The following is a 24,318-nucleotide window of genomic DNA, read 5'->3' on the forward strand; positions in this document are numbered from 1 at the left end:
CCCAAGGGCAGAGCCCAGTGTGGGGCTCAGTCCCACAAACCATAAGATCATGACCTGAGCTGAAATCAAGAGTTGGAGGCTTAACTGACTGAGCCACCCAGGTGCTCCTCATTTATCAGATTTTTCAAAGGATTGTTTTATTCTCTGAATGTTCTCATTCCGGTAGTTCATGGCTTTACATACTGTTACCGCTCAAGGGCTTTCTTGAAAAATTTGCAAAGGATGAAGTTGTTAGAAAGCTAATTGTACCTTCTCCATGTACAGGATTATGCATTTATCTGTAAATGTGCTAAAAATGATGGATGTAAATGTTTTCTTCCTTTAAATGGTCTCTTGTCTTAGAAGGAGATCTAAGAACTTACCAAACCACTTAAACTCTGTTTACATTTTAAAATCTGGATAAAGAAATTTGGTTGTTTACTGTACTTAATTAACGTGTGTCTGAGGCTACCTAGGAAAAATTATAAGAAGTAGACACTTGGTAATTTTGAGTGACTTATTTAAAGACCTTTGAAAATAAGAGTATGATGTCTAATTTCCCCCATTAGGTTGATTCTTTTACTCATTAAATATTTATTAGTACCTATGGTGTACATTGCTCCAGGCACCTCTGTATGAGCCTTCATGTGTCTTATCTTCTAGGGAGGGAAGCAGGATGTTGGCTTGTAACAAATAGTATATAAAGAAATAGATTATCAGGGTAAGTGGATAGAGTCCTGCAAAGTACTGATTTATATAGGATAATCAGGAAATGTTCTTTGAGAAGGTGACCACTGGGAAGCATCCTAAACAGTATAAGGGAATGATGGCAAGGCGGATCCAAAGGTGTAATTATGCCTGACATGTCTGAGAAAGAACAGGATGGGTACCAATCATAAATACAGAGCAACAGAGCAGTGTTCACGATTCATATTTATGTTTAGGGATATGGTATTCTGGTTATTTGAAGAGTTATTTGCAAATAATCAACAGTACAATTATAATTTTATGAAAAATAGTGATCTTTGTGCCTTATTTATAATTGGTAAAGATTTTTTCTTATGTTTTCACATCCATTGAAATTTATTTATTTTAATAACATGAAATTATGTTGTATGTTTTTTTCTTTCCATAGACAGCAATGGATCAACTTCACATGCACTTCACTCAAGCCATTCATAATACTGTGTTTCAAGTTGTTCTTGGTTATGTGGAACTATGTTCAGGAAACACAGATACAAAATTCCAAAAGCTGCAATATAAGGATCTCTGTACAGTATGTAGTAACTTAATAACTGTTCATATGTCTCTCTTTTAATTTTTAAATTCATATTCCATTTTTCATAGCACCTATTATTTGAAGATGCTACTGAAATAAAAACAAATATGTTTGCCCAAAGTTTTTTTTCTCACATATTATTGTTTTTCTCATAATGGAAGATTCAGTCACAGAAATGGTAAAGGTTGATGAGGTAGTATAGATTTATGGAGTGCAGTTGCTTCTAAATGGACTCTTTACTCTGTCATAGCTTCTTTTACCCTTGTTTCTCAGGCTCTTAATTCTCTTTTGTGATTGCACATAAGGTACTTTTAAGCAATCATCTTTGCTGGTTCCCTGTATACACTTTCAGTGAGTCTTTTCATGAGTGTAAATGCTATTTCTGTCAGCATCTGTAACCAGTTTCTTTTCATTCCTAAAGAAACAGAGATCTGTAGGTAATATAACCACAGGTGAGAAGTGAACTAAGTTGTTCTCTGTTTTAGAATTGGTCCTGCTGATGCATTGATATAGAGCATGAGGAAAAGAGAATGATGAACAACTGGGAGAACAGTGGTATCTGTTTTGTGTTTATTAGGAAGACTGATGTGCAGTGGAAAGTCATGAATTCTGTTTGATGCCGATTAACATTCAAGTGTACTTGTTAAGGAGGCAGTTGGATAAAAGAACTTACGGAGATGAGAGCTGAAGTTATAGATTTGAGAGTCTCAGCATCTAATTGTACTTAAATCCATGGTACTTGATAAGAATATTGGGGAAATGGGTGTAGAGAAGTGAACCGTGGGTCCTTGGGCCTTGTGACATTAAAGGAGTAGGTAGTGCCAAGAGACCAGTAGAAGGGTCTGCGAAAGAGCAGCTAGCTGGGTAGGTAGGAGATGGTGGAACAGCCTACAGAAGGAAGTATTTCAAGAATAATTGTTGCATGCTTCTGAGAGTCTGCATAAGGTGAAGGTGATATTACAGAATTGATCACTTGATTTGACAATATGGAGGTCGTTGTTGACCTTGGTCTCTTTAATTCTAGCTCAACAATACTCTGTATCTCTCACTGGGGACTTTCTTGAATTATTTCTAACATCAACTCAGAAAATAACAGTTCTAGGAAGTAGATATCTCTTCTCTACTCTAATTATGTCTTGGAATTAGTATAAAATTAAGCTAATCTTCATTCTTTACTGAGTTTGTCGAAAGTGATGGTTTATGGCCGTTGGGAACTGGAGAAGTATTCTCACTAGAGCTATAATAAATATTCCAGAAGGATGTGATTATATAGGATAGATTAAGAATTAAGTTAATAATGGCAGTGGATGGTTGTTAATAAAGCTTAAAAATTTCTTTTAAAAATCATTTCATAAATTATGAGAACTACACAAATTTAATAATTATTAACTTCAAGTGTGATATAGTTGCATAATTAAATTTTTAATTATCCAGTAAGTACAGCCATCATTTGTTAAGTTTCAGTTATTTTGAAATGTGTTGTTTATCTTCTTATCCATGTATTTTCTTAGGTTGGTAGTATATATTTTTAAATTAAATATCCAAGTAATCAGTTTCATTTTTTGATTCTATTAGTGTTGTCATGAATAGATGTCATATGGCAATGCAATTTATTACAAGTTAGTGATTTCTCTGTTACAACAGAAAATAACTTCTAATAGTTAAAACAAGAAGATAATTGGGGCAACTGGGTAGCTCAGTCCGTTAAGCATCCGACTTCGGCTCAGGTCACAATCTCAGAGTTTGTGAATTTGAGCCTTGCATCGGGCTCTGTGCTGACAGCTCAGAGCCTGGAGTATGTTTCGGATCCTGTGCCTTCCTCTCTCTCTGCCCCTCCACTGCTCGCAGTGTGTCTCTCTCTCCCTCAAATAAATAAATGCTAAAAAATATTAAAAATTAAAAAAAAGAAAAGAAAATATAATTTAAAAAAGCATTTTAAACAAATTAGGCATTTGTCCTTAAATCTTCTTTACTTTGGTTAAATCTGGTGTGTATTTGTGTATATGTATAGTGTACTTTCTTACCATTAAACTTTGATATGTTTTTAAAAGTCAAAGACGTACTCTGACTTCTTGAGAAAGTCCTCTATACATTTACATAATATAAAGCTGAAAGTTGTACTTAATTTATAAATGTTTATGAACAAAAATTTATGTTTAAAGTGTTTACCATAACATTTTTAAACAATTTCAATGTTTTTCTTAAAGCTGGCTTTTGAAGTAGCTGTGTATATTTAAATTATCAGATAACAAAGGGCTTATCTTCCTTGATTTTATTTTGAGTTAATGCTTCTTAAAATGACTCCAAGAGGTGTGCCTGGGTAGCTCAATCGGTTAAGCGTCTGCCTTTAGCTCAGATCATGATCTCATGGTTTGTGAGTTTCGAGCCCTGCATCAGGCTTTGTGCTGACAGCTCTGAGCCTGGAGCCTGCTTTGGGTTCTCTCTCTCTCTCTCTCTCTCTCTCTCTCTCTCTCTCTCTCTCTCTCTCTCTTTGCCACTCCCCTGCTCACACTCTCTCTATTAAAAATAAACATTAAAAATAAATGACTCCAAAAGAAACATCTGGTAATTCTTTACAAAATTATCCATCTATGTATGATTATAGCAAGGTATATGTAATTAAATTAAGGAAACAAGTAATTTATTGGTATACTAGAGCTTTGTCATAGAACCACACCCCACCTCAAATATACTCCTGGTTTATAGTCAAGGCATACTAAAACATTCTTAAAGGAGTGTTGAAGTAGCAAATGATGATGGCTTCATGGAGGAATAAAAATTTATTTTATTTTATTTGGAGAGAGAGGAGAGAGAGGAGAGAGAGAGAGAGAGAGAGAGAACACAGGGGAGGGACTGAGAGAAAGGGAGAAAGAGAATCCCAAGCAGTGGCCGATGGGGGGGGGGGGGGGCAGTGTCGATCTCACAAACAGTAAGATCATGACCTAAGCCAAAATCAAGACTTGAAAACTTAACCAGCTGAGCCACCCAGGTGCCCCCTGGAGGAATTTCTTTTAAGAAAAGAATTTAACAATTAGGTGTGGTAGGCTCTGTATGTTAGGTTCTTAAAAGAATGCACTTAGAGGAGCTGAATAATGAGGTGAAGTATGTGATCCATTTTAAGGTTGCCCATTTTCTTTGGCACAATTCTGAATTAAAAAATTAACAAAGTTCAGAAAATTTACCCCAGGCCTTTTAGAAGTATTTAAGTCAGTGCTGCTGCAGGCAGACAAGGGTGTGGATATCTCTTGGAAACCTAACAAAGTTTTAATTTGTTTTATAATACTGTATTCTATTTGAAATGTTTAAACCAGGGAAGACTAGAAAGAAATTATTTGTAATCAGATTTATATTTGTTAGTTTGATGAAAAGATGTGACCTTTTAGAAACTGAATTCTGCAGATGAAGGTGATCAGCTCAGGAGAGGAAAACTGGAAACAACCCTTAGAAATTTAATAAATAAACTTATGAAAGGAAATTTAAATATGTTTTCCTGGTGAGAATACATATAAAGGATTTGTAATGGCACACCTCAAGCAAGGGAGATGATTTGTGAAGGAGCCTTGTTTTTGAATGTAAGGTTCTTGATTTTTTAATATGTAGCAAGTGTGAGTTATTTTTGCCCCAACTGAGAGTAACTGAGAATACTTATTGAGGATGTGCTAGTGGGAAAGTCTATGTGGCAATGGAATGTCAGGTAAGAAAGAAGCAGCAGCTCTCAGGAGATGCGTAGAAGGTTTGGGAAGTTGGTTTTCTCTGTTTAATAGCAATATTTTAAAGGAAATCCTTAGTCATAGATAAGAGTTTAAATATAACATTAAAAAATCAAATACATGAAATAGTATCAGAGTTGAGAGAGGGATGGAGTTCCTATAAGTAGGGAACAATTGTGTTTCCTTTAATTGGAAGGAGATTGGAAATGGAAACCTCATCATCTTCTTGCCCTTGTTTGTAGTATTATTTTGAGCCACTCACAGATATCTGTTTATTACTAGATGGGTAAGAATGAAATTGTATTATTATTTTTTTGATATCCCATTTACAAAGAAATCTGGGGCAAAATTAGTGTTTTGCTTCTGTTGACTCTGAGAAACTGAGAAAGAACTTCAGAGTTCTTAAGGCCAACAGCATCCTACCCTGTTAGGACATTTCTGCCATTCTGTGTCCTGTCAGCCATTGCTCTGAGTTTAAAAGTTTAGTTGGCTTTGACCTTGTTGAAATCATTTTGTAATTGAATGTACTTATTTTTCTTTCTTTACTAAATAATGTTTTTTGAATGATTTAATTAGAAGCACCATTTTTTTCTTTTTATAGTTGTATCTTTCTGCTTTTCCTGTTTTTCTTGAATATATTGGCTTACAGTTTTTAAATCAGTAAATTAGGCTTAAAAATATATATATTATTTTGAAGCAGAAATAAATGACTAATACTTAGCAAGATTTTCAAATGAGAATTAAACCTCATTCAGTTTTGGGAAGGGCCATGAAAAGGAGCATAGTGGTCTTTTTATTTACTTAAAAAATTAAGCCCTGTTTTTTATTGCATTTACATCGCTGTACCCCTGGTTTATACCAGTCTGTGGAGAGATTTCTCGACACCAGGTAGATCTCTTTATTTAGTGATCTTGTAGAGAAACTATTTGTAGGTTATTTGAAATTTTATGAAGTATGAATCAAGTAAAAGAAGTTTTGTTTTACAGCCTTTTTGGCAGGCTATTGAATTTCTTTGGGGAGCTTATTTTAAGATGTTAATTAGGATGTTATTGATTAATTTTATGATAAAAGAGCTGGCTAAACCTGACTGAAATTTTCCCAACCATTTTTCAGTTTTTCATTTCCAAATGAGCTTAGTGAGTTCTGAGTTCTGTTTTTGAAATGAGCTTGATAATGTAGTAATACTTTGGTGAAAAATGAGTCAGGTTTTTTTGGTTTTGTTTCTTTTTTTGGTTTTGTTTTGTTTTTAGGGAAAAAAACTGTTTTGAAATGATTTCAGTATGTTTTTTCTCAGAGTCTGGCACATTAGAGGTGCTTAGTTAATGTTTCTTGGGTAGATTGGGTTGCCCTCTTAGTCTCTAACTGGTGTGGTGTTGACACATTTCAAATTTAAGCCAAATGCGGGGGAGAGAAAACCAATATTATGTACCTTCTTTGGGCTGTGTACTTTTACAGGTGCCTTGTGTGCAGACATCATAGAGAGACAAACTGAAGGCTGGTGTAATATTCCATTCTTCTAGGCTTTTAAACTTTTAGTCTTCTAAGTAATATTTCTTGGTATTGAGTTATAATTCAATGTCAGTTTTTTGAGGGTTAGTAAATATCTTTAGTAAGACCTCCGTTGAAGATATAGTTTATTTTGATGTTCATATAGAAACCTAAAGACAATGCTTCTTTTTAGTCAAAACATGTTTCTATTACCAAATTCTCAGGGCATTTTCTGTTATAGAGAATATATTTTCTCTCATCAAATAGTGTGAGAGTATACGGACTATCTTTACAATGATTGGTAGGTTGCTGAGAAGTTCAGAGCTAAATTCAATGTTCACATATAGTAACAATCATTTTTTTTTTCCTCTGTAGAATTAACTGCTTCTTTATCCTTTTGCTGTTTTCTGACTTAAACTAGTCTGGTATTTATATGTTCTTAAATCACTTATAGTCTTTATATAGAGTTAGATAGAATGTAGATTATATAAATGGCAGCTCAAATTAAGCAATCATTAACATGATGTTTACTCTTAAAAGTATACATATTTTAAATTATACAAGTAAAATATTAGTTGTAATATGGATAAGCAAAAAGAAGAATAAAATTAATATTTATGCATGCAAAGCTGGTTCTTTTAATGTGTATGTAAGCAAATAGCTTTTAAAAGTAGGATTATGCTGTACACACAGTTCTATAACATTTTTTTCCATTTTCTATGTTATAAATAATTTTCCATTTCCGTAAATATGCTACACACATAACTTTTAATATCTTGACCATATTTCATTGTAAGATCCTCTGGATTAATTACCCAGCTTCCTATTCTTAGATATTTATGTTATTTCTAGCTTCTGTCATTATGAACACTATAGTAAATAGTCTTAAAGCTAAGTATTTGTCTACATCTTTAATTATTTAGGATACGTGATAAGAAATGAAATTGTATTGTGAAAGGCTTTGCATTTATAAGGCTTTTGGTTCATTTTTCCAAAATTGCCCTCTGGAAAGTGTGTTTCAGTTTTTACTCCTCTTCAGCGATGCCTGCTTTTATCCCTTTCCCTGTACACACAAATGCTGATTATTTTGTATTTAATAGCTTAATTGCCAGACACCAGAAGGTAGCATATCAAAATAACAATTTATGTTGTTTATCACTCAGGCATATTTAGGATGTAAAGGAAATTAAACTGGGACACTTAATTATTAGGGATAATTTGGTTGATTTGGTTGGATAGATGAATAGACATTTTCTGTCTTATTGGAAGCTATAAATTTGAACATTTGGTCGAAGAGAGAGAGAAGCCTTTTAGTTAGAAAAGCAGTATTTTGTATTTACTTGAGTTGCTTTCTCAGGTCAGTAGAATATTCCAAGAATTCAGCTGTCAGATTTGTTATCACATATTTGTACCATCACCACTCATATATTTTTTACATATGAAAATATATATTGATTTTTTTACATTTAAGATAAAACAAAAACTAGATTTTGGTAATTTTTAAAATTCAAAACTTAACAATCAAAAGATAGGTAAGGGAAAATTTTCCCTGCCGTATACTCTCTGGATTGTCAAGAATCATGAAGGGTTGGAAATTTTATCCTACTTGCACACTGACAAGCTAGCCTGTGACCCTTTCATGGGTACTGGAATAGGACATCAAACTCCGTTTTCTTAGTACTCTGACTTGCTAAGTAGAAACCAGAAACCAGTTCCCTTGTCATTACTCAACTTTTGTTAATCAAGTAATCAGTTCAGCTCAACAAGGATAGATAAGGCTTTACAGAATTTATAACCTAGTAAGGTCATGTTAATTATGATCAGAGGTAGGATAAGAAAAGTTGAAACAACATCGTGTCATTGGGGTCAACACAGCTCTTTAAGGTTCTGAGGGAAGCAAAACCATATCTTACTATTAGGAGAAAGCTGCAACTTTTGAGCTAAGTCTTGGATTCCGACAGACATAATGTATGTGGCTGGGTCCAGGGTGGGAGCTGTCGGGGGTAGTGAGGAAATCTCCTGAGCAATGGCATGAGAGGAGGGGAGTATAGGACAGGTAAAAGGAAAGTGGTAGGTTGTCTGGCTTGGTTTAACTGGATTTTTAGTATGAAGATTTGTTTGTTTTCAGTATTCTCAGGGCCTAATGAGTGCCAATGGAGAGCATGCTTTGGGCTGTAGTTATCTGGGTAGCCAGCCTTGCCTCTTTGGAAATGGAGGGGTTTTCTGGTCACTTGAAACTAGCTCAGGTGTGGCAAAGCCCCTGGGCTAGCCACATCTAAGAACTGGCCAGCGTAATGTAGACTGCTAGGTGGGGTGTGTGTGTGTGTGTGTGTGTGTGTGTGTGTGTGTATGTGTGTGTTTGTGAGGGAGGGTTTGGAGTAAATGTTAAAAAACCAGCCTATTTTTAGAGCATGGCACACACTGCCAGCAGAAACAAACAAACAAAAAAATTTCCTGGCAGAAAGTTATTCTTGAGAGCTGACACAAGAAACCTTATTTTTAATTTGATAGTGTTTTTACATTTAAATGGTGCCCCCTTTTTGGTAATAGTGTCAGCATAGGGGTTTTCAGCGTTTTATCACTTGTAGCTTTGAAAGATAAATTTTGTATTCTGATTACAGCTGCTTTGTTTTATAGTATTAAGCTGTCTATTTGATTAAGGCCATTTAACAGCAATTTGAATTTAAAGGAGATCTTTCTGTTTCACAATTTAGAAGGTGCTAGGTACTTAGTTCCAATGTAGCATCATTTATATCATACTTATTGCATATGATTTCATAGATATATCCAATTTTATCATTAATGATAGAAATGCCTGGGAGATGAGAGTGACTGTTTTTTCACCATGATACATTTGTGTTTTTAAATCATGGATGAATCCAGTTTGACCCAAGGGAAGTTTTGCTACAGCATATGTATATTGTTGTCTCTGGAGAGTCATAGTGTTTAAAGCTTCAGAATAACCTAATAGAGAGGATTTAGGTTATTTGCTTTATCCCTTGGGGTGTTTGGATAAATGAAGTGATATTTATAGCATCATGATCAAGTAAGTCACAAAGTTAGGCCCCAAGCCCAAACATGTTGCTATCCAGTTCACTATACTGTGCACATCTCTGGATTCCAGTGGCTAAAAAGTACTGAAGATATTCATATTTTGTACACCTTGGCCCTCACAGAATAATTTCAGATTAGAGAGATCTTGTAATTGCTTGGATCAGCCACCTCCTTAGGTCTGGAGTTGAGCCTCCCCAGAGATATTTGTAGCGCCAGAGCCTAGTGCCGTTTGGGTCTGCAACATCTTTCTTGAAGCTTCCCTGACAGGCAGCGGACTTCCCCCATTGGCTTCTGGTGATGCAGCTCACAGTGCTAGCAGCATTCATCTGAAAATACTGCTAACTCTTTGTGGGTTTTTCTTTTCTTTTTTTTTTTTTTGAAATATATCAGTGTGTGTATGAAGTTGGGGATGGGGGACGGCAGCACTGGGAGTTTGGGAGCCCTGTGGGGATGCCCACACATCTGTTCCCTTTATGTTTGTCAGGATGTGATCAGAGTGCTAATCAAAGTGAAACAACAACAAAAAATACCTTAAGGATATTCCTTAAGAATTTTTATTTTGACGTTTTAATAGAACAATCATCTTCCTGAAATTTTTGTAGGTATTTGATAATAGAGATTTCTGAGGAATGTAAAAGTAAATTGATAAGAGAAAACTAAATCCAGCAGCATTCTTTTTTCATTTTTACCACTTAACTTTGTACTTAAGCAACTTTTAAAAGATGACTTTCTTTCATTGCATGCTTCAGATTTGGAAAGGTTGCTTATGTTTATTTCATTGAAAATATACTCTGGATTCTCACTTACTGCTTATAGTCAGGGTTGAAATGTTGCTGGATTTTTAAGCCATTTTTGTCATTTTTATTTTGACCAGGTATGTTGCTCAAAATGGTTAAATAGCAGAACTGGAAGTTGCAAACTGTACTTAGCTGACAATGATGAAGAATAGGATAGGATATCTGTGGGTTTTTTGAATGTGTTCATCAAGATTTGATTAGGAAGCCTATTTGGGGGGCGCCTGGGTGGCTCAGTTGGTTGAGCATCCGACTCTTGGTTTCGGCTCAGATCATGATGTCATGGTTTGTGAGAGGAGCCTGGCACTGGGCTCTGCACTGATAGTGTGGAGCCAGCTTAGGATTCTCTCTCCTCCTCTCTCTCTGCTCCTCCCTGCACATGCACGCACTCTCTCTTAAAAAGAAAAATAAATACACATTTTAAAAAAAGAAGCCTATTTTGATGTTTGAGTAGTAAAGCATAGTGGTAATGCTGTGTTGAAATTTTTATGCTGTAATATCCAGATTTGTGTGTATTCTCCAAATCCTGCCCCCTAGGACATTTGTTACCTTTTATAACCTTCAGAGTTACTAGACATCTATGTTATCTGTATAGAGGTTGTGGATTTAAAAATTATTTAGATTACTTAAAATATTCTTTCTTGTCTGCATGTTTTTAAGAGCTATTTCTAAAATACTGCACTTTTTTTTCCTTTTCCCTTCACCTCACAACCTTTGTGGAATAAGTTGACACTACTAGCTTCTAGTCAAAGAATGGCAATGGAAAATAGCTCTAGAACACAGAATAATATTTGATAATTCAATTTCTATTTCCCATATATTCTTAATTTTTAAAAGAACTTAAAGACATGTTATTTTAGTTCTTTGGGATGTCTCGCGGTGAATATTTTCTAAATTGATCAAGACTTTCATTGGTATGATTGATAATGTTACAAATATTGAACTGGAATTACATTATGGTACTCCTCTGCCTTAGTATTCTAAACGAATGAGATGAAGTGTTAGGCATTTAGTATTGGTGAGTGGATTAAACTAGTGATGAGGTAGTTAGACCCAGGAATCTCTAACACTGTCTTATGAATGGTGAGACTTAAATCCAGAGTGTTTTATTATGGAAGGGCATGTGACTCATAAGTTGTGGAACTGGTGCTGGCTGGACCCAGGGCTTCCAGTTCCTTTTCTAGGCCTGTTTGTAATATGCCCTGCTGATGTGAAGAAGACTAGATGTCTGAATGGAAGTTTCATGGGCTGTTAATTCAGAAATTCAGATTCTCTTCTTGGCCTGCCTTTTAGTTTTTGATTACTTACGCAGTTATTTGCTTCCTTGTTGGTTTCTTGAATTTCTTTTGTTATAGTTATGATTCACCCATGTCTGTGTAATAAAGATTCTCTGCTTGAAATTTAGAGGAGATTTTTATAAAGTAATGAGAGAATACTAGTTGTGAATGATTTTAGTAATAAGGTGATAAAGGCAGGAGAGCCATTTGTTGCTATGAGAGTTCATACCAGTTGGTTGCATGCTAAAGCAGAAGGTAGTTTCTAGAGTCCAGTTTTAAAATGAAACGGCTCTTTTAATTTATTGGCAACACAGTCTTCAGTGCAGAAATTAACACATCTAGTCTTAAATGTATTGAAACCAGTATTTTTTTTCTAGCCCACCTTGCCCTTTTTTTCTTAAACTGTTTACTTTATATGTATTTAGTACCATGAATCTCTACATTTGTTTCTATTTTAGATAATAAATTTGAGCAAAAGCCATCTTGTTATCTCATGCTTAGTACATCATAGTCTTATGTTTGTACATATGAACATATTTGAAGATAATACAATTTGGATTCTTTTGGGAGGCTTTTAGGCCTGTGCAGGGGTTTAGCTGGATTTATGAATTATTTACACTTGTATCAGTTTTGTGACAAAAAGCTTGCTATAACTTCAATAATTTCAACTTTTTTGGAAAAAAAATATATATCTCTGTGTATCTCACCCAAGCCCATTAAATTTCAGCAAATCATCAAGAGGTAACATAGGAAAGAACCTCTTTTTCCTCAAAAAAATAGGCAAATAATGTAGATAGACAGTGGCTGGGTAGAAAATAGAAGGTAGTAGTAGTTTAAGATTCAATTTTCTGGTTTGTTAAACTGTGACAAGTATAATAAAAATTAATTGGTGGGCTATAACACAAATATTTGTATAGGCATAATTTTTCTTTGGGAAGAAATGTAACTAGCATTCTCTTCCATTTATCTACCCCAAAGAATGTTGGTATATAATTAGATTAAATTTATTTGCATAATATAAATATAAATTTATGTAAAGTTGAGTTTATGAAAGTGAAAAAAATTGACTTGTAAAAGAGTACCTTTATTCAGGTGAATGATTGCTGAGTTGCAGCCCAGAACTTTTTTTGTGATTTGTTTTTTCTTTTCTTCCCCTCTGCTTTTAGCTTTTTCCTGACCATGGGCATCAGTTAAGTTTTTATTAAATGTGTATGCTATAAGAGATATGTTATGATGGGATAAAAATAAGCCAAGGGAAAAAACAATCAAGGCTGGTTCATTGTCAAGGTGGTAATTAATTATAAAAGTGAACATGAAATGCGTACATAAAAAATGACTCCAAATTATAGCATAAGTATGCAATAATATTTTATATTAATCTCTTCAAGCCATGTGTAAATCTGGATTGTCATTCTAATTCTTCTATGAATAGGTTACTTATGGCCTATGTGGTGTAGTTAGAAAAGTGTCACTTCCTCCTATGTTTCTTCCATTTCATCCCCAACCCCACCTTGTAAAGGTAACTAACTTCAGTGTTTGTAAAAACACATTTTACATATATAAAAAACTTATATATATAATTTAAAAAGTTTCCCTTTCTCATATATGTATGTCATGAAGGGGAAATTTAAAAGCAATTTTAATTCCTGTATAGTTACAGTGTTATATTAGTTTCAGCTGTACAATAGAGTGATTCAGTAATTCAGTACAGTACTTAATGCTCATCGAATCCTGATGTATCTTAATCCCCTTCATGTATTTCACCCATCCTCTCACCTACCTCCCTCTTTCAGGGAGCTAGAGAATATAATGCTGAGTGAACTGAGTCAGTCAGACAAAAAATTTATGTGCAATTTAAGAAACAAAACAAATGAACAAAGGGGAAAAAAGACAAACCAAATAACAGACTCTTAGCTGTAGCAAACAGATGGCTGCCACGAGAAATTTTTAAATTAAAATTTAAATATATGTGTGTCAGCTCATCATTTTTCATAGTTGCATAGTGCTCCTTTGTGTGTATGTATAGTAGTTTATTCAGCCAATCTCCTATTTGGACATTTAGATGGATTCCAACAAATTTGTGATTACAAATAATCCTTCACAATAAATGATCTTGTGTGTAAGTATTTTCACATTGTTTAAGGTGTATCTTCAGGATAAATTTCTAGAAGTGGGATTGCTGGGTCAAAGGAAACATTCACATGTAGTTTTCTTTTCTTTTTTTTTTTTTTCTTCACATGTAGTTTTCTTAAACAATGCCAAATTCTCCTCCATAGGGTTATGTCATTTTTCATTCCCACTAGCAATGTATGAAGGTGGGTGCTTTTTCGCAGCCTTGCCAACAGAGTATATAGAGTATCAAAGACAAACAAAGCCAAATACTAATTGAAGTTGTATGGACATATTTTAATCAGTAATATCTTATTGCAAAAGGGAAAAGAATCCAGTGTGAACCAAGCTCACCTTCCATTTTGTACAGAGGTGACTGGGCATTTTAGAGGGAAAGGGGACGAGTTGGAGCTCAGAGTCAGGAAATGAAAAATTACAAAAAACAGGAAGTAAGGGTTAATCCCTGTGAAGCCCATCTGGGTTCGCTGGCTGGCACCTATTGAAATTAGGCTCCACTGTCTCCCTCAGAGGCTGGGAGACAGGAGGCCTTTCTTCAGGTTGTTAGCTGAAAGAAACAGTAAATTATTTTGGCCGACTTGAGTTTTCTCAGGCAGGCACTTTAATGGGGACTGGGGTCATCCTAGTATAAAGCCTTGAGCTGTTAAAAACAATGTTAGTATTTTGTTCAAGTCTTTACAGGCCAAGAATGAGGCCTAGTCAAGAAGAGGGCTCAGAGAATCTTATCTAGAGTTTAGTCAAGGAGAGACCCTTTTTTAATGGTCAGCTTTAAAATTTTCACCAATCTGATGAGTGAGAATTTATATCTTATTGTAGTTTCAATGTACATATGTCATATTATGAGTGAAATGGGACATATTTTTATATGTTTAATGGCATTTTTGTATTTCTTTTTGTGAAGTTTGCCTTTAACTTCTTCCCATTCTTCTATAGGATGTTTGGTCTTTTTCTCCAAGAACTTTTAGGAATTTTTTATTTGTTTGTTTTTAAGCTTATTCATTTATTTTTAGAGAGAGCAAGAGAGTGAGTGGGAAAGGGACAGAGAGAAAGGAAGAGAGAGAATCTCAAGTAGGCTCTACTGATAATATAAAGCTCCAGGTTGAGCTTGCTCCCATGAACTGTGAGACCATGACCTGAGCCAAAAATAAGAGTTGGATGCTTAACTGACTGAGTCCTACAGGCGCCCCAGAGAGTTCTTTATAAATGCATGATATTAATTCTTTGTTGTGATATATGTTGTGAATATTTTTCGAGTTTGTCATTTGTCTTTTGACTTTGCTTATAGTGTTTTGTTTTTTCCATGTAAATCCTTTCTTAAAATTTTTATGTAGTAAAATGTACCAAATTTTATATTTTATTACTTCTGAATTTTGAGTCATAATTAGAAAGCTTTTCCCTATATCAAGCTGAGGGAAGAATTAACTCAAGTTTTCTTCTAGTGCTAGTATAGTTTTATTTTTTACATTTAGGTCTTTTACCCTTTTGAAGTTTATTCTTATGTATGGTGCGAGGAGTGGGTCTAACTTTGTCTTTTTCCAACTAACTATCCAGTTATCCCAACCTTATTTATTAAAAAAAAAAAAACAACAACAACAACCTATCTTTACCTAAATGATATCAGAGGCCATATTTATCACTCTATTTTCATATGAGGCTGGATCTATTTCTGGCCTTTTTAAATTTCTTAAATAGTTTATTGTCAAGTTGGTTCCCATATATACCCAGTGCTCATCCCAACAAGTGCCCTCCCCCATGCCCATCACCCCCCTTCCCCTTTCCCCCACCCCCATCAGCCTTCAGTTCTCAGCATTCAAGAGTCTCTCATGGTTTGCCTCCCTCCCTCTCCCCAACTGTTTTCCCCCTTCTCCTCCCCCATGGTCCTCCATTAAGTTCCTCCTAATGCACCTATATGTGCAAACGTATGGTATCTGTCCTTTGGCCTTTTTTTATTTCTATCTCAGTAAATTCACACATTAGGGAGAATTGGTATCTTGATGATGTTGAGACATCCTAACCAAGAATAAGGGATATCTTTCTATTTGTTCAAATCTATTTTATGTCTTTTCAGTGTTCTTCATGAAATTTTGGATCATCATATGTTAAGTTCCAAAAAAGTTTTTCTTTTTTGTTATTATAAATGGAAGTTTCTCATTCAGCATATCTTCCAAATGGTTATTATTTGTATATATATTAATGCTATTGTTTTTACATTAATTTTATAACCTGATACCTTGCTGAGTTATTTTATTGTTTGAGTTAGTTTTATTACTGATCCTCTAAGAATTATATTCTAGGTATATTATTATATCATAATATAATATAATAATGCAGATAGAAATAGTGTGGTTTCTTCGTTTCCTGTTTATTTGCTTCTTATTCTTTTCTGTAGTGTAATTGTATTGGCTAATGCCTCCAGGACATTGTTAAATAGTGGTGGAGATTGTGGGCATCTTTGTCTTGTTCCTAACCACAGTGGGTATGCCTTAGTTTTCTTGTCTTAAGGAAATATCCATCCATTTTTATGTTTTTTTATGAGTTATTATTAGGGACGGCAGTTGAATTTTGTCAGAAGGTTTATTCCAGCATCTTTTAGGATAATCATTTGTTTTTTTCTTGTTATACTGTTAATATGATGGATTATATTAATAGATTTTTGTAAGATTGAACCATCCTGCCATTCTTGGCTTAAACCCAACTTAGGCTCTGACTCCAGAGCTTAACAGTTCCTTTGTTTTACTACTTCCTAGTTGAATTTCAGAGATTTGACATGCTTGCACAAAAGTGAATGGGGTCATACAAATTGGTATTTTTATTAATTGCTTGATGAATGTTTTAATAAACAAGGAGCTTAGAGGAAGGAGAGATCACTATCGAGAGAAAGAACTTCTTGAAAGAGACAGGCCCACTACCAACTTGTGCTATCCTAAGCATCAGTCACACCATAGCTATACTTGCTATGTAGCTTATGTCTACCAGCTGTTTACTTTGGAGACCTTAATTAACCAGTCTTTGTAGCCTTTCAGTGTTTTTTCAGCATGATTGGTTCTGGTGCATTAATTACCAAAGGAAGAAATGTTACAAAATCTCAAATGATGAAGCAAATGCTCCATTTTGACAGAAAGCCTGCAAAGTAGAATGGAGGCATTACTCTACCTGCAGGAAAAAAAGGGCAGAAGGACACATTGGTAGTTTATACAAAGGGGGAAAAATCCACACATTTTCTTCAATGAGATTTGAGACCACATATTGTATCAAGACATTATTTTTAAATATTATTAATAGGTATGGAATATCTGTAACATCATGTGATTTCTAGAATTTAGAGGTTGTCAGAGGTACTTGGTTTGCACAGATGACCTGATTGATTGATTTCCTTTTTGCAAGTTGTGATCATTTTCAAGTTGACTTTTCTTATTTTCTTCAGCATGTTACACCAGACAGCTATATTCCATGCCTTGCAGACCTGTGCAAAGCACTGTGGGAAGTTATGCTCAGCTATTACAGGACTATGGAATGGCATGAAAAGCATGACAGTGAGGATACTACTTCTGCTTCTGGTAGGCAATAATTTTATTTTATAATTTTTTAAAAGTTTATTTATTTTGAGAGAGAGAGAGAAGGCCTAAGCAGGGGAGGGCAGAGAGAGAGAGAGAGAGAGAGAGAAGAGGTGGTGGAGAGAGAGAATCCCAAGCAGGCTCTGCATTGTCAGCACAGAGCCTGACGTAGGACTCAAACTCACAAACTGTGAGATCATGACCTGAGCTGATATCAAGAGTCAGATGCTTAACTGAGACACCCAGGCACCCTGGAAATAATTTTATTTTAAAAACCACTATAACTGTGCCATATTTCTGGAGTAAGGAAAAGCAAAAGGGGGAAAAAATGAAAGAAAAAGGAAAAGCCATGCTCTTAGAATTTCAGGAACTTTAGTAGCCGTAGGTAAATGTTCACCAAAGAAAGTCATTCATTTTCTTTAAAAGCTCCATTACCTTTGGGGGATTATCTGGGCCAAAGGACTTCTCAAGTGACAGATTATTACCAGTTTTCAGGAAAATGCCATGATGGCTTTGGGACTAAATTATTAACAAAGGGTCTTTGAAAAAATGAATTGCAAACTAGTCTGTCCAAATTTACTATAAAATCAGTGCTAATGCTTACTATTAAATCTATTTGCTAATTGTCAATTTGTACTAATAAAGCTAGATTCTAAGCATTAATAATTATATTTTTCTTCCTGTGAAAACACAGCAGGATTTAACATTTTATAAAAGCAAGGTTTTAAAATATTTATCTTTGAATAGAAAACACAACTCTAAATGACTATGGTATAGTCAGCTACATAAAGAACAAATCTTTGAGAAATTATATTAACCAGAAATTATATTTAAATTACTTCATTTGTATAACTATGTATCTTAAGTGATTATCCTTGAAGAATAGCTTAGATTAAGTATTCAAGATACTTTTTAAAAGTACAAAATGCTTTCATCAGCATTTTGTTTAATAGAGCCAAAATAAATTATACAACACAAGTTTTTGTTTTGCATACAATTTAATGTAGCTAATCAATCAAATTATTTTAGTAGCTTCTAATTTCTGAAATACTTGGATTCTGTGATTGGGTGGGTAGAAGCTCACTCAAATCTTATTGTAGGATTCTGGTAGTATAGAAGACATAAATTTAATATTTGTCTTGACTCATAAGAAGCTTATCAATTTAGATAGGATATACATATAGATAGCAAAAATAATAGAGGTGCCTGCTGGGTGGCTCAGTTAAGCATCCAATTCTTTTTTTTTTTTTTTAATTTTTTTAATGATTTATTTATTTCTGAGAGAGAGAGAGAGAGAGAGAGGCAGATGGTGTGAGCAGGGGAGGGTCAGAGAGAGAGGGAGACACAGAATCTGAAACAGGCTCCAGGCTTTGAGCTGGCTGTCAGCACAGAGCCCGACACGGGGCTCGAACCCATGAACTCTGAGATCATGACCTGAGCCAAAATTGGAGGGTTAACCAACTGAGCCACCCAGGTGCCCCAAGCATCCAATTCTTGATAGCCACTCAAGTCATGATCTCATGATCATGAGATCGAGCCCCACAGATCGGGCTGTGTGCTGAGCATGGAGCCTGCTTGGGATTCTCTCCCTCCCTCTCTTTCTTTCTCTCTGCCCTCCCCTGCTCATTCATTCTCTCTCTCTCTCTCTTTCTCTGTCTCTGTCTCTCTCTCTCTCTCAAAATAAATAAACTTGAAAAAAATAACAGAGGGAAATTCTACAGAAGGATTTTCATTCTTTTAGAAATATTACTGGGTGGATGGTAAAGGAAGGGAAAGTGGAGAAAGCAGAAAACTGAGCTAGGTTTCTAGACCACACTGTTTTTACCCAACTCCTATACTCTCATCTCTGTACTACCTCTGTGAGTATGGGCTTTGCGATCAGAGATACCTGGCTTCCAATTTTGATGGCCATTTTCAAAAGATGAGAATGTGAAGAAGTTTATCTTCTCTGTGCCTCAGCTTTCTTCTTAAAATGATAGATTAAAAAACCGAACAAACAAAAACCCCCAATGTGTAGTTACACATCTACCTCTAGGTTTGGTGTAAAGTTTAGAGAAAATATAAAGTGCTTTTACGGGTGGTTGTTTATATCAAATGAAATGGGTCAAGAGATCTTATTATTATTAATGAAATGTCCATATGTCTTTTTTTTTTTTTTTTAACCTCAGATTACTTAGAGAATTGCTGGGCTTAACTAGGATTCCAGATCTTCACAAGTGTATCCTGTTTTGGCAATCTTTCTTTTTTTTCTAGTTGCAGAAACTGTTAAGACATTACAGCACTTCTTTTCCCTTTTCTAGTACATTACTTAAGGACAAACCAAAGAGAAAGTTTGGAACAAAATTAATATGCACTTTAGATATAAAATAAGAGTTTAGGGACAGTATATATACATCATAGTGAAGTTTGCTTTTTTGCTTCAGGCTCATAGTTTGCATGTTTTGTTGTATATATGTATGTATGTTTATTGCGGTGCAGAATCTAACTTAAAACACAGCAATTGAACCTTTTATATTTAGTCCTCTTTGCTACAATCCCTTGACCTGATTCTGTGTATTTTACAAATATTCAGGACTATGACTAGCCTAACAGTCAGCTGACAAGATACAGAACTCCAAAAAGTCATTTGTTCACTTGAAATTAGTCCTTTCTTATTCACATTAAGGAACAAAATTATAGGAGTCCGTAATTCGAAATTTTTTCTTCACAGAACTTGATAAAGCTGAAAAGGTCTTGAGGCCATCTGCTATAGCTCTGTTGTGATAGACTTGGTGTCCTAGCACTTCACCATCGTAACATAAAGCTCTCCAGGTGTAGCCCAGGTGCACTGCGCTGGGCTGCTGGACTCCTAGTAGCCGCACCATACAGATAGTAAGTAGCTTCAGCTGTAGGAGTTGTCAGAGGTACATGAGGCATGGACCTGGGGTGTGGTCTATGCAGGGGCCTTTTGCTGGTTACCAGTGGACACCCAGTTAGCCTAAGATCAAATAGCATCCTCATTTGTTCCACATAGTTTAGTCATAGAAAGGCATAAACTTTTTAATATAAATGTATATAATTGTATTTTCAGTTGCTTTTGGGGGGAAATTTGTTTTGAAGCAGATCATTGCTCTTACCTGTTGAACTGAACATTGCTAGATTATTTGGAATGGATAAGACTATCCTGGATTATGAAAAATAAAACATATGCATCATTATCTTACTGCATGTGCAGTTCTGCAATCTGTACTCTTGTTAGCATGCATATTAACTATATTGAAGTTATTGGTTCCAGAAATGCCCTGACCGTCATTGAGAACCTCGTCTATGCAATCACCCTCCCCAAGTTAGAATTCCAGCTCCAATCACATAGGTACTGAGCGGTCTTAAGTGTAGAATACTTAACATTTCATCGTCTGACTTTGTGTGTCTTATCAAATGGGTTTAATTCTAATACCTATTTTTGACATTGTTTTGATTATACAAATATTTATATATTTTACAGAGGCTTACAATATATGACAGTTAAAATGATTTTTTTTTTTTTTGGAAAACAAAAATGGGAATCAAACTGAAAATTTGTATCCTTTTTTATTTTCAGAAGGGAGTAATATGAGTACTGAAGAAACTAATTTTGACCGTGGCTACATAAAAAAGAAATTGGAACATGGACTTACACGAATATGGCAGGTTTGAGTTTTTTTTAATTATTTTTTTACAAAAGCAACTGAAACTTTCATGTCAAAGTTTTAGAAATTCAGTGTTTGACTTTTCTGTAATTATTTGTATTCCTTATAGATTTGGTTATGTTAGCTTTTTTGGGGGGGACTAAATGTGTCATTCAACTTCTGTAATTTAGTTCACAGTTGTATTTGTCTATCAATCTTTTAATTTGAACATCTCTATTAGAAATATAATGTATTTGTTGCTTACATCTTTGCTTTTAGATTCCTAGAAAATTTCTTGCCTTAAGAAATTGATTTCTTATTGAGATACTCTATTTTTATTTCATTTATGTATGTTTTCTTTCTTTTTCTGTTAATTTTAGGAAAAGGATAACTAAATAGGTCATAGTTAGATTGACATCTAGTATAGAATGAAAAAAATTTTTCTAAGTCAGTGATTTTGTGCCTTGAGGGCATCTTACATGTTTATTGGTTGAATGTATCTTCTTAAAGTTTTCTTTTGCAGTTTAGTAGCATAGTTGTTGTTATCAAATAATTAAATTTGTTAATTTCTTTAAATTTATTACTTCCTAGATAAAAGTGTAATTTCTCTGAAAATAACTCTTTTTGTACTGCTCTTGTGGATCATATGGTAATTCTATTCTTAATTTTTTGAGGAACTTCAATACTATTTTCCATAGTGGTTACTCCAATTTACATTCCAATCAGCAGTACTCAAGAGTTCCTTTTTTTTTCCCCCAGTCCTCAGCAGGACTTGTTTCTTGTCTTTTTTTTTTATTTTAGCCATTCTGACAGGTATAAGGTGATATCTCATCATGGTACTTATTTGCATTTCCCTGATTTGAGCATCTTTTCATGTGTCTGTTGGCCATCTGTATGTCTTCTTTGGAAAAATGTCTACTCAGATCCTTTACCCAATTTTAATTGGATTATTTGGGGGTTTTTTGCTGTTGAGCTGTATAATTTCTGTATATATTTTGGGTATTAACCCCTTCTCAGATGTATCATTTGCATATATCTCCTCCCATTCAATAGGTTGCCTTTCCATTTTGTTGATGGTTTCTTTTGCCATGAAAAAGCTTTTTATTGTGGTGTAGTCCCAATACTTTATTTTTGCTTTTGTTCTCTTGCCTGAGGAAACAAATCTGTCAAGATGTTGCTAAGGCTAATGTCCAAGAGATTACTGCTTATGTATTCTTTTAGTAGTTTTGTGATATCAGGTGTCACATTTAGGTCTTTAATCCATTTTGAATTCGTTTTTGTGTATGGTGCAAAAAAGTGGTCCATACCAAAGGTATGGACATTTTAACGATATTAGTTCTTCCAGTCCATGAGCATGGAATATCTTTCCATTTGTTTGTGTTGTCTTCAATTTCTTTCATCATTGCTTCACAGTTTTCAGTGTAAACGTCTTTCACTTTTTTTGGTTGTTTTATTCCTTTTGGCACAATAGTAAGTGGAATTATTTTCTTAATTTCTTTCTGCTACTTTGTTATTAGTTTATAGAAATGCTACCGATTTCTAGGTATTAATTTTGTATCTTGCAATTTTATTGAATTCTTCTTCTAGTAGTATTTTGGTCAAGTCTTTAAGGTTTTTTATGTATAATGCCTGTCATCTGCCAGTGACAGTTTAAGTTCTTCCTTACAAATATGGGCGCCTCATTTCTTTTTCTTGTCTAATTGCTGTGGCTAAGATATCCAGTACTGTGTTGAATAACAGTTGAAAGAGTGGGCATCTTTTTCTTATTCCTAATCTTAGAGGAAAAGCTCTCAGTTTTTTACCATGGAGTATGATTTTAGATGTGGGTTTTTCCATATATGGACTTTATTCTGTATTAAACTATTTTTTTTTAAAAGTTTATCTTGAGAGACAGAGTATGCACACATGAGTTGGTGAGGGGCAGAGAATGAGGGAGAAAAAGAATCCCAAGCAGGTTCCACTGGAGCATTATGGAGTCTGATGCATGACTTGATCCCACATACCCTGAGATCATGTCCTGAGCCAAAATCAAGAGTTGGATGCTTAACCAACTGAGCCACTCAAGCACCCCTAAACTGCTTTTCTTTTTGACATGCTTGTTTTTATTTTTGAGAGAGAGGGTGTGAGCCAGGCAGGGGCAGAGAGAGAGGGAGACACAGGTTGAGAAGCAGGCTCCAGGCTCTGAGCTGTCAGTACAGAGCCCGACGTGGGGCTCAAACTCACAAACCACGATATCATGACCTGAGACAAAGTCAGACGCTTAACTGACTGAGCCACCCAGGTGCCCCCTTAAACTGCTTTTTAATTTACTATTAATTATGGGTTTGGGCTGACTTTTTTCTGAATATTATGTTTAGTGTAAAGGGAAATCTCATGCTCAATGAATATAAATCTAGGGTCAGATATCAGGTGTTTCTGTTCATTCAGTTGATTCTGATTTAATCTTCTGGTATAATCTCCTAATAACACTGATGGTACTTAGTTGAAATTGTAGAATCCTTGGTAGAATTTCTGGTAATTCAGTGTACTTTGAAATATTAACCTGGCACTTTATATAGCTAGTTGCCATTCAGTCTGACAATTTGGTATCATTCCTGATATAGGAGAATCTGTTAAATATGATGTTTAGTAAAGCTATTCGAATTTAAGCATTTGACTGGTTTAATGAAAGTGATCATTCTTTTGAGTATAGATTGTTGTGTTGCATGTTTCAGGCTTTAGAGTATCTTCATCTCTACCATTCCCAAGTCTTGTTTGCCCCTCCACCCCAGTTCTCAACTAGTTCTTTTTTTTTTTTTTTTTAACATTTTTTTAAAATATTTTATTTATTTCTAGGAGAGAGAGAGAGACAGCATGAGCAGGGGAGGGTCAGAGAGAGAGGGAGTCCCAGACTCTGAAACAGGCTCCAGGCTCTGAGCTGGCAGTCAGCACAGAGCCCGACGCGGGGCTCGAACCCACGAACCGCGAGATCATGACCTGGGCGAAAGTCGGGCGCTTAACCGACTAAGCCACCTGGGCGCCCCAGTTCTCAACTAGTTCTAAAACAGTATTTTACATGCTTTAGTAATGCACTGAGTGTTTGTCAGTTGAAAGTACAAGGCTCAATTCAATTGAAAAAAGCAAAAGCTCTGAAAAACAAATATTTTTTAATAGTTCATTAGGCAAACCTGACCTGATTTGAATTCATTCAGCAGCAGAACCAGACCAGTATTGTCATTAAACTTTTTGCTTTTTGTAGTATTTATCTCATTAAAGTGAACATTTATATGTTACAGGAATATTAATGCATTTTATTTTGGGATACTGCCTTACACCCCACTGGGGGTGTTATATGATATATGCTATATATGTGTCATAATACGTTTCTAACATCTGAAACCCTGAATTCCCAAAGCATAAGTGAACGTGT

At 34.9% G+C, this 24,318-nt stretch overlaps 1 protein-coding gene across 1 annotated transcript in view; it reads left to right on the plus strand.

Annotated features, from left to right (window-relative positions):
- VPS50 (VPS50 subunit of EARP/GARPII complex) overlaps positions 1 to 24,318 on the plus strand; it is a 131,485-nt gene that overhangs the window by 44,356 nt on the left and 62,811 nt on the right. The window contains exons 12-14 of the mRNA XM_039255453.1: positions 1,115 to 1,255; positions 17,133 to 17,265; positions 20,843 to 20,931. Coding sequence (XP_039111384.1) covers positions 1,115 to 1,255; positions 17,133 to 17,265; positions 20,843 to 20,931 — 363 coding nt within the window. The remainder of the gene's footprint in view (positions 1 to 1,114; positions 1,256 to 17,132; positions 17,266 to 20,842; positions 20,932 to 24,318) is intronic.

The sequence above is a fragment of the Hyaena hyaena genome, unplaced genomic scaffold (genome assembly GCF_003009895.1).
Source record: "Hyaena hyaena isolate Hyena2069 unplaced genomic scaffold, ASM300989v1 scaffold_528, whole genome shotgun sequence".
NCBI classification, from domain to species: Eukaryota; Metazoa; Chordata; class Mammalia; order Carnivora; family Hyaenidae; genus Hyaena; species Hyaena hyaena.